The sequence below is a fragment of the Lingula anatina genome, chromosome 3 (assembly GCF_051362555.1).
Source record: "Lingula anatina isolate TDL-2025a chromosome 3, LinAna3.0, whole genome shotgun sequence".
Classification (NCBI taxonomy): Eukaryota; Metazoa; Brachiopoda; class Lingulata; order Lingulida; family Lingulidae; genus Lingula; species Lingula anatina.
Window position 1 is genome coordinate 1,586,584 of NC_141769.1, and position 10,970 is coordinate 1,597,553.

General features: G+C 36.7%; 1 protein-coding gene across 3 annotated transcripts; it reads left to right on the forward strand.

Annotated features, from left to right (window-relative positions):
- The first annotated feature begins 513 nt into the window (after positions 1-513).
- Positions 514-10,889, forward strand: LOC106156986 (ubiquitin-conjugating enzyme E2 A). Of its 3 annotated transcripts, XR_015333551.1 has the most exons (6): positions 514-707; positions 822-902; positions 6,634-6,749; positions 6,986-7,074; positions 8,918-9,096; positions 9,191-10,889. XR_015333551.1 is itself a non-coding variant. In XM_013532447.2 (5 exons), the coding sequence occupies exons 1-5, from the start codon at positions 664-666 to the stop codon at positions 9,044-9,046; spliced, it is 459 nt and encodes a 152-aa protein (XP_013387901.1). In that variant the 5' UTR covers positions 515-663; the 3' UTR covers positions 9,047-10,889. The 3 variants fall into 3 exon arrangements, 2 of the variants coding, with proteins under 2 accessions (XP_013387901.1, XP_013387900.1); XM_013532447.2 differs by having other exon boundaries at positions 515-707; positions 8,918-10,889; XM_013532446.2 differs by having other exon boundaries at positions 516-707; positions 7,985-10,889.
- Positions 10,890-10,970: the final 81 nt, after the last annotated feature.

Here is a 10,970-nt window from a genome sequence, read left to right on the forward strand (position 1 = left end):
TTCACCATATGATCTCCTGGTCTCATCTTTTGATTGATTTTAAAAGCATTTAATGTGATCATTTTATTTAGCTGTCTGCTATATTGGTTACAGAGTCTACAAGCTCTGATTATAAAAAGTAAATTGAAATAAATGTTCTTTCAAAAAAAAAAAAAAAAAAAAAAAAAAAAACGGAATGGATTGCTTTATTTATTTTTTCTTCTCATTGGTGTTAACAAATTAATTGTAAACATTGAAAAATTGTAAAATGTAGTTTTACTATCAATTATGTTACAAGATGCCCCCTCCCCATTCGCGCTCAGGATACCTGATAATCTGACTCATTGACAAAAATACTGGGAGGAACAAAGGTCCTCCTACAGCATTAAGTCTCACTCATCTCAAACACCTACTGCATCTGAGATAAAGCGTAGGCCCGCTAATGTAAAGTAAATATGAGAACACTTTGACCTATTTCCAGAATGGAGGTCAGGAATCTCCCATCTTGGCATCACGTGATCTCCAAGTTTATTTCCACCGTGATGTCATCACTCCAGTAATACCCGGATGAAAGCGTAGGAAACAACAGAAACAACTGTTTAACTATTTGTATTCACTATTTATCAAATTTCTATTAGTTAACGAAAGGAAAAACTTCTGTATAGTATTGTATTGATCCGTAAAATGTCTACACCAGCTAGAAGGAGATTAATGAGAGATTTCAAAAGGTGAGTTGAGCTCCGAAGTGTTTTTGTTGATGATGTGGGGAATTATTCATCATGGCTGCCCCCAGTTACAAAATCTTTTATCTTTTTGTTACACAATTTTTAATATTTTTTCAGATTACAAGAAGATCCACCAGCTGGTGTAAGTGGTGCTCCTACAGATAATAATATTATGTTATGGAATGCTGTTATATTTGGGTAAGTCTTTGAGCCGTTCGAGAAGTTTCCTTTGTCAAAGTGAGATGCGGAAATACGTCGTCAGAAATTACGATGATTTGTGAGTCAGTATTCGGTTTTCAATGAAATCGAAACTTAAGGATATGAACCGAAAAGAGTCAAAATTTATATCGACCTATTCCCCCTACAAACAATGCTTTGCTTTATCCCCGATCCTGGATTTACTTTTGGTTTTACTGCATAGTGTGAATTACGTGTGATTGGTGATTGTCAGCAACACCATCTGTGGTGAGAACACCTGTGAGGACCCTAGGTAATCTCATTTTGGCGAGTTAGCAGTGGTGACAGTCCACAGTCCCTTTATTCTAGGCTAATACAGTTGCAGCATGTTTGAGAAGAAATGTCAGGTTATCACCACATTTCCAATGTTTGTGCAACACTTCAGCTTTATGCCACAGCTGGCTGCCACAGAGATTGTTTGATTATAATTTGGACTCGTCCCTGTTGTGGTGCCCCATTTAAGTGTCTCTCATGTTATAGCAAGTGACTCTCTTGTCACTCTCTCAAAGTGGACAATTAAGTGTACCACTCAATTTTAGAAGGGGCCAAATAAATCTGCCTTAACTGGATTAAAAATGCTTCTTGTGTCCCTGTGTAGCAAGATGGATACAGTATCTAATATTTATATTAGTACTTGTAGTTTTCACCTTCCTGTCATTGCAGTTTGGGAGGACATTTGTTTTGTCTTATCAGTGGATAGAGAGTGGGCTTGAGTGATTATCATTCAATAACTTGTTAGTATTATCTGAACAGATTCTACAAGTTACTAATTATGAAACTGACATTATAAAATGCTGAGTTGTTTTAGTTTCTAGAAAATGACTAATTGTGATTCATGGTTTTGGTGAAATTTTGGTAGAGTTGAGTTTTACATCCTTGACTCCTCAAAGTGCCCACAGTCATTAGATATTGCCAATATTGACAGTGTGAAGAGGCTCAACTACTAGTAAGGTGATGCTAAACAAAGATAGGGATAGAAAAGTCACTTGTTCTCAAATGTTTTCTGAGGTCAACAGTGACTGTAGTCAACAATGGCTGTGACCTAGGTCAATATTGATAAACAAATTGGGATTGATTTTGTTTTCTGAAAGGATGAAAAATGGATATCATTCTTGAATCATTGAATATATATTTACCCTTAGTTTGACCCAAGACAAACCTTAACTACTATGTTATTGTTTTGTCATGTGAATGATGACTAAGATTGTTGTTGACCTTTTGAACTCTCTCTCTCTCATCATCACACCTGCCCCCTTTCCAGTGTCCTTTCACTGACTCCAAGAAATACATTATAGGGCAGTTTGCCTATTCATTAGTCTTTAGATTTCAGGTTAACTAGCACACAAACCTCATCATAATTTAAAGCCCAGGTAAACTTTGGCACATGTTCAGGCCTTACTAGTGCTATATTTAGAGAGTGGATAACCTGTTGGTTAGCACCTTGAGATAACACACCAGTCTGAGGAAGACTAAGTACAGACAGACACCCCTTTATTTACATGCTGGTCTTCAGGATTGATGGGGTGTACATTCATATCTTTATCTGAAAACTGCTGAGGGATTTTGAAAAAATTTGATTTCTCATTTGCATGAGAGTGTCAAAGATGTTTTCATGAAAAATTTGTTTCTTTTATAATTGTTACTCTGTGGTTCATTTTATCTTATAGCAGAAAGGAGAAATTATATATCTAATTCTTATAAAATTACATAGGGTCCTGAATCTAGTAGTGCTCAACTCAGTAAATATGAAGAAACTAGTTATGTAACAACAAGTTTTTCAGGAAGATGATGTGAATAGCCCTAATGCTTGTCAAATAAAACTCAACCTCGGTGACATAATTCCCACTTGCTGTCATGTATTTCCATTGTCTAATACTGGTATGACAGGATTTTGTAACAGCTTCTATTTATCTTATGCAGATAATGATACTGTATGTCACTTAAAGCCCAGAAAGTGCTGAAATTCATGATTATTATCTTCCAAGTATCACAATGATAAAATTTTACCCCAAAATTCTAGTACAGTGTCTCTGATGGCTGTAATAAGAGGAACCTGCCTTATTATCGGATAAGAGCTAATATTTCCCAGCTTCCTTTTCCTATTATATTCACATTGTGGTTTCCTTTGTGGAAATTGCAAATAAAAGGATATGGATATAAAGATTTCACTGATAAGAAATAGGGTTTTGTATACAATATAACGAACCTTATTGACATGTGTATGGTTATTTGTGCAGTAGACCAACTGGGATGAATATGATTACGCACAAAACTTTCAATCTGCCTTAATCCAGATTTCTCTGACCTGAGAATTAGTTGTTTCATATGAACACAGTGTAATTTATATTCACTAGAGTGCTAGAAATGTGGAAGTCTTCAGATATTTTTTTCATAGTTTATTGACAACTATTGGCACGCACCAGTGGGGTTTTCTAGGAATAGTGTTGATTTTCATAACTATGAAACGCCTGTAGAGCTCTGTATGCATGTTAGTCAGCTGTTATGTCAGTTTATTGGCAACCTGTTCCACAAACAATGTTAATGACAATATATAATATTCAGTGGGAAGTTGTATTTGTTTTTATGTAAAAATGATGTTTTTTTCTGATGTGACATTTTGAATTTGGATTTTGTAGGCAACATATGTTGTATATTTTCTAAGAAAAGTCTTATTTTAAAATAGGAAGATTTAAGGTGTAGATGTTGATGGGTTCTTAATTGTACCACCAGCGTAGGCGCTGGCGGTACACATGGTTTTAGTCCCGACCCGTATGTTCCGCCGGCTCCTGCGGCTCCGCCGGCTCCTGCGGCTCCTGCGGCTCCGCCGCCAAGTCACCGTTACCGCTTCTCCTCCTAGACGGTAAGGGCCTCCATACCCATCTCTTGGATTTAGGTCACCTATAATCTCAACTCGTTCCATGTAAAATTTGGGCTTTGTCGGTATTGGGGTCTAGGTGTGGCACTCATTGCAATGCACCCTTGTCCAAAAATGGCAAAATTAAATGCTAATTATCTCCCCTACAGAAGGAATTATGGGAAAAATTTCTACAGACAGCTTTCCAAAAGTCATATGTGTAGATTTCAAATATGCCCTTGGATTTGACCTTTGACCTTTATTTTAAGGTCAAACGGGCCAAAATTTTCAAAAAAACAAAATTTTTGCCGAAAAAAAAATTATTTGCGGTCTTATTCAGACACCACACAGACTTAACTAATAATATTAATGGAAAGTGTTACCCTTCAGGTTGTCTTTCATCTCCGTGAATTTGGGGTCAATCGGTGCATTTTCACGGGAGTAGCGGACATAAGATATCGAAACTGAAAACTGTCTCTAATTCGGGAACCGTTAATGCTAGACACCCATTCTTTTTTGCATTTTGTAGAGCATGTAAAGCCCAACACTGGAGGTGGTCTCCGTTTTTTTGTATTCCATACGGTTTTCGAGCTACACTGTATCAAAAAGTACATATTGGTGGTGAAAGCAAAATGTGCAGTACGGTAATGGATAATAAATTTTGAACTCCGGAAAAATAAAACATAAGGCTTGGCAAAGCAGACAACTTGTGGTCAAAAATGACATTATTTCATCAAATTTGAACATCTGGAACTTCAGAGCACCTCCCATTTCAAGAATTTTGACCAAAATGACCTTTTCTTTATTTTAATTAATTTTTTTTGTAGGAAATTTATGGCACATTATGGTAACTCCAAAATTATAACATTTAGTCCCTTATATCTCCAAAACTGGCAGAGATAGGTCCATAGATACTATTGAACTTGAATAGGAAGTCATACACTGGCAATCTAAATGTGACCTTAAAATTGACCTTTGACCTACTTTTCACCATGAACTGAACTTTGCAAATTTTGCTTCCTTTTTATCTCCAAAACTGGCAGAGATAGGTCCATAGTTTCTATTGAACTTGAATAGGAAGTCATATACTGGCAATCTAAATGTGACCTTAAAATTGACCTTTGACCTACTTTTCACCATGAACTGAACTTTGCAAATTTTGCTTCCCTTTTATCTCCAAAACTGGCAGAGATAGGTCCATAGTTACTATTGAAGTTGAATAGGAAGTCATATACTGGCAATCTAAATGTGACCTTAAAATTGACCTTTGACCTACTTTTCACCATGAACTGAACTTTGCATAGTTTGCTTCCCCTTTATCTCCAAAACTGGCAGAGATAGGTCCATAGTTACTATTGAAGTTGAATAGGAAGTCATATACTGGCAATCTAAGTGTGACCTTAAAATTGACCTTTGACCTACTTATTATCATGAACTGAACTCTGCTAATTTCTTTCTCTTTTAACTCCAAACCTGGCAGAGATAGGCCCATAGTTACTATTGAAGTTGAATAGGAAGTCATATACTGGCAATTTACTGTGACCTTGGAATTGACCTTTGACCTACCTTGCGATAAACTTAACTTTGATTGTACCATTTTTAGTAATATATATATTTTTTTGCATATTTTGAAAATTCTTGTTGATTGCATTTTTACAGCTTGTCAAGCACAAGACTGGTGGCTGTGTTCCTTATTTTGTATATGTGGGGGTCTATATGAATGCGCTTGCTCCAGCTGGTGGTACAATATTCGGAGGCGGTATCGCCTCTCTGATCCTCTAGTGTAATTACAGTTTTTGCAGGCAAGTTGAAGTAGCCCCCAATACAGATGAGTCTATATTACAACTGGAGATATTTCAGATTCAGTAGCCTGTACATATCACTGATGAACACAGTATAAATATGTACAGAGAAGAAATCAATTGACCTGACCAGCTCATATTGATACGGCTAAAATGATCATGGCCATATCAAATTTGTTGCTGTATGTGCTGGTTGGAATTCAATCATTAGACTTGGTCGTCAGAGACAGCCAATAACTATGCTCTATACGTGTTTTCATCAACTGACTGTTTGTCCATATAAGCTGGTAAAGTATAAGATTACAGAGCAATATTACCATTTTATGAGGAATGTTGAGTTCCTAGGTAGTCAGTAACTGTAAAGTTTTCATGCTGCATTTTAGAATTTTTTTCAGTCATTCCAGAAATGCGTAGACATTGCTGGTGTGCCAAAAAGAAAGTCTTTTTGTGTGCACTACTTTCTTTTGGAAAGGCAAATACACCATCCAGGATGTTTTTACAAGACCAGTTTTTCTACCAATTATTTTAACCCCAAACCAGTGTGTATGTCAGTCATTGTTGTGAGGAAATGTGTTTTTTTTATGGACGCAGTCATCTCAGAAATGGCTGTAAATGCTGTGTTACATATCTGCTGTTACATTACCTCATCATACGGGTTGCCATGGTGATTGTGTCAATCAAGGCCCAGATTCCATGGAAATGGTCTCAGTTGAACTGGTTTCCAAGATTTTCTTCGCATTTGCTTGTAACAGTGAAGGGAATACATTACAATGCTATATATAGAAAGAAAAAAAAAAAAGAAACAAATGGATGAATGAATGAAGATAATATGAAAAGAAATGATTTAGAAATTGTATTGTACTTTTAAAGTAGACTCAAATTATGATGACATTTAAACCATCTGGATCTGGTAACATGTTGGTGCCTCCCATCATAGCATTGCCTACTTTCATTACTTTGTAAGTCAAAACACAGCAGAGCATACATCCTAACCCACCCAGCTGCAGTGTGTAATCTATTCTGTTGTATATTTCAGGCCACATGACACACCTTTTGAAGATGGTACCTTCAAGTTAACAATTGAATTTACAGAAGAATATCCTAACAAACCTCCTACAGTGCGATTTGTGTCAAAAATGTTTCATCCAAATGGTAAGTGGCAGAGGATTATTACCAATTCTCAGTCTGTCGGCTAGATATATTCAGAACGTATATATAGTCTATATATACTATACACTACAGACATGCTTTTTTTTTTTTTTTTTTTTTTTTTTTGCTTAATGGCAAGTTTAGCAAGTCTAGGAACATTAAGTTGAAATAAACAATAAATAAGTGATGACTAATATCGATTTGTATGTGTCTGAGGGCATCTTCAATTTTCATTTCAGTATATGCAGACGGTAGCATATGTTTAGACATTCTACAGAATAGATGGAGTCCTACATATGATGTTTCAGCTATTCTAACTTCTATTCAGGTAAGATGAGGTGACTTCTACATCATAACCTGGCCATCAGCACTGTTTTTGCCAAATCAATGCAAAGCACCCCCCCCCCCCCCCCCCCCCCCCCCCAAGAAAAAATTCATTTCTTTTAGTCAGTAAATTATCTTCAGTATTTTACAAAATTTTATTGCTTGGTTATCTCCTGTTCATACATCTGTTTATATTTTCTTGGTTATTTTGGTGTGATACGTAAGCCACATAAATCTATGGATATCTTTGCTTATCAATTTTTTTCTTTCATTTTTAACTAGAATCTGGGTCAGTGTAAAGATTGCTTATAGTTACTGGTTTTGACAGTGCTCTTCTGTCAGAGGTTTTCTACATGAGCAGGAATAACTGGGATTTCACAATATGGGGTTCTAATGGAGCAAAGGTCATTGTTTTGTTTTCTGGCCCAAATCTCTGGAATATACCTGTTGGCAACGTCTGGCATTAAAACACACCTGAGTCATAGTCATGATGGAAGAAGCTTTTAATTAATAACAGGCATTGGTCACGTGTTTACCTGAAGGCTTTTGCTGATTAGTTCCCCGTAGCTTGGAAATCCCTTTTGGTTGCATTGGTAGTGTGTTTGTTTCCAGTTTTTAACCAGTTTTGTAAATTTTGTACAGGAAGTTTTTTTACACTGAGGAATGATATTTCTCTGAGTGTGTGTGTATGTTTTTTTTTTTTTTTTTGTCACAGTTTTGCATGTTTTCATATATTTTTGTATGTTTTTGGTTGCATATGTGTGTGTCACTGTGTGTGTATGTGTGTGGGTTTGTGTGTGTGTGTGAGAGAGAGAGAGAGAGAGAGATGCAACAATTGTGAACTAGCCCCAGTGACCCTACTGTTAATTATGTACAGTGCCAAGTATTGATTTCCTACTGTATATCTCTTCCAGTCACTTTTACATGACCCTAACCCCAATAGCCCTGCCAACAACGAGGCAGCACAGCTTTATAGGGAAAACAGGCGGGAATATGAACGGCGGGTAGCAGCCGTGGTGCAGGAAAGTTGGAACGATGACGATGACGAAGAAATGCAATCAAAAGAAGAAAAATAATAACTCTAGACTTTTCTCATGTTTTTTTTTCTTCTCACCTGAGGACTTGTTTGATTTTTAAATTGAATCATCATATAAATAAGCAGTAATCATGAGCACATATATTGGCTGAAATTTTGTTGAAATGCGCTGGGCTTTTAATGGTAGGACAGTGCACCGTCATCTGTGAGCAGCACCTCCTGTACCCGTGGCGCACCCTAGTGGGAGGATGGAATATAGAGAGAAACCACTGGACTGTGAATCTTCATTCATCTGTGATGAAATTGATGAAATCGACAAAGTGTTTTTGTTATTGTTATATGTACAAGCCACTACAAATACACCTTGTTTTGTTGATGTTATTTTCCCCGGACCTCGTCTCATAGTCTGTGTGTGGACTACATGACAGCTTGGAATTATCACTACTGTTACTAGTTAACTGCAGACGTTCTGAAAAGTGGGACAATGCTTGGATCATATTCTAAATACCATACTTTCAGCTTTGGCAAAGATGAGAAACCTACAATTTTTTCATGAAGGGCATGAGCCTGTTTTATTATTATTATTATTATTTCTGAGGACATCGTTAACATGCTGCAGTTGACTCTCCGCAGATGAGGGATACATGTGAAGTCATATGTTGTGATGAACTCTGCAAACCTTGTCATCAGTTTTCAGCCTTCCACCTACAGGAGACTGGCAGATTCTACTGAAATAACATGAACAGAGTGTGAGGGTCTTTTTAAAAAACGCCAACAAAATTTTAACACGACCTCCTCTCCTCTGTTTCAGTCTCTCTTAGACGAGCCTAACCCCAACAGTCCAGCCAATAACTTAGCTGCTCAACTTTATCAGGAAAACCGACGGGAGTATGAAAAAAAAGTGAGGGTAATTGTGGAGGAAAGTTGGATGAGCATCTGAATTGGGATTAGCATCTGAACTGGATTAAAGAGAACATCCAGTGTTGGTACCTGTCTACTATTGTATCACTTGTCTGTCCAGTTACCATCTGAATTGGGATTAGCATCGGAACTGGATTAGAAGAGAAACAGGCTGGGTTCGTACCTGTCTGTTGTTGTATTATCTGTCTGTCCAGTTACATCACTGCCCATGTCAGAGTGAACTTCAGATAACACTGGATAGTTCATGTAGGAAGGCTTAGTCTCTGCGAGATTTCAACTGCAGCTAAAGCCATTCAATGTTCCATATTTGATCGCTGTTCTGGAAGAGGATGTTGGAGCAGTGTATTAATCAAAAGATGCTAAGACACCTTTCATTACTTGGCCATGTGTGGCATCTTATCCTCTTATGACACAGGAGACTGTGAAATGTTCATCTTTGATGTCTTTTGGGGATGCTTGTTGTTTTCTAGAGATGTTCAGGAGGGATTTTACTTGTAATATTAACAGTGGAGACCATCAAGTGATTAAAAGACTTTGTATTTTGATACATGAATTAGATGGAAAAAAATCACTTAACCAAATATGGCTTGGTGAGATAAATTCACCTGCATTGGATTTGATGTCTTTGCCAAAGACTTTTTTTGCTCTGAGATTTACCTCTGTATTCACAAGGACATTTGTGGACAAAATAAAATATGGTGGATAACTGGCTAAACCAGTAATACACCTGGTACTAAAAATATGTGAACACTCATATCAACTTTCTCTCTCTCTTTCTTTCTGTTGCCAGTTTTAAGACACCTTAACAGTGCCTGGTTCCAACTTGTTTGTCTACCACTAGGGTCTGAAATAAAGGAGCACCTGCCTAGTAAATCACTGGACATCATTGGCATCGCCATTATTTATTAACCACTGTCTGAGACGGTGGCCACTTCTCCCATTTTGCTTTTGTTGTCCTAAGTCTATTGGGTATTTTATTTGGGGTAGGAAATAGTTGTGGTAATTTATGAATGTGATTTAAACACATTCATTTGTGATAGAACAGGCAACCTTTGTTTTCAGTGATGAAAAAGTAGAGTACAGTTTCTATTTCGTATTGGTTGTTGATTAGGCATCAAAATGTAGGTCAAGGCTGCGGAAAGGTCACGAGTTGTCATATCATTCAAGGCAGGCATTTTTGCACCAATCATTTACAAATTGGAACATAGAATCTTGTCTATTTTAATTGTTGTATCTAGGGTTGTTATCAACAAGTTTGTTAAAGCACAAAAATATTAAATTTCTATTTGAAGTTCCTTTTTAATCCTGTGTTTGTGATGTGCTTTAACTGATGCCAAGTGTTTGGATTTAACTGAAGCCTTGTGGGTAGTTTCAAACAAATTACATTTTTTTGACATGGCTGGGTACTTGACTTTTTGTGACTTGATATTATATGTTGAATCTTAGGTGTGCAAATGACTCTTTGCACCACTGACAGAACTTAGTGAATATTGTCATGTGTGAAACGTATGACATTAAAGGGGGGGGGGGGGGTATTTTTACGCATGTGAAAGGGATGTGTAATTTAAGGGTTTTTTTTCAAATTTTTTTTTTTTGCCTTGCCACCACTCATGGTATTCATGTTAACTTAATTAAGGTCAGAAAGGAGGAGTGATGACACCTGTAAGTGCTCTGTGGCAAGGAGGTTCAGGTTATTCAAGATATAAAGTACTGGTCTTGGTACCAGTTGATTTGTTTGTGGTTAATGAGCACATCAACCCTGTTCTGTATTACATCTGCATTCTGTTATTATAAAGCCAAATCATTTAGCCAGTGTACGAATATTGTACAAAGTGTAATAAATTAATTCTAGTAACCTATAACTAGCCTTTGTTTTCCCTTGAATCACAAAATTTTCAGAAAAGAAAAAGTTGCAAGCAATATATTCTTTTACACTTTAATCT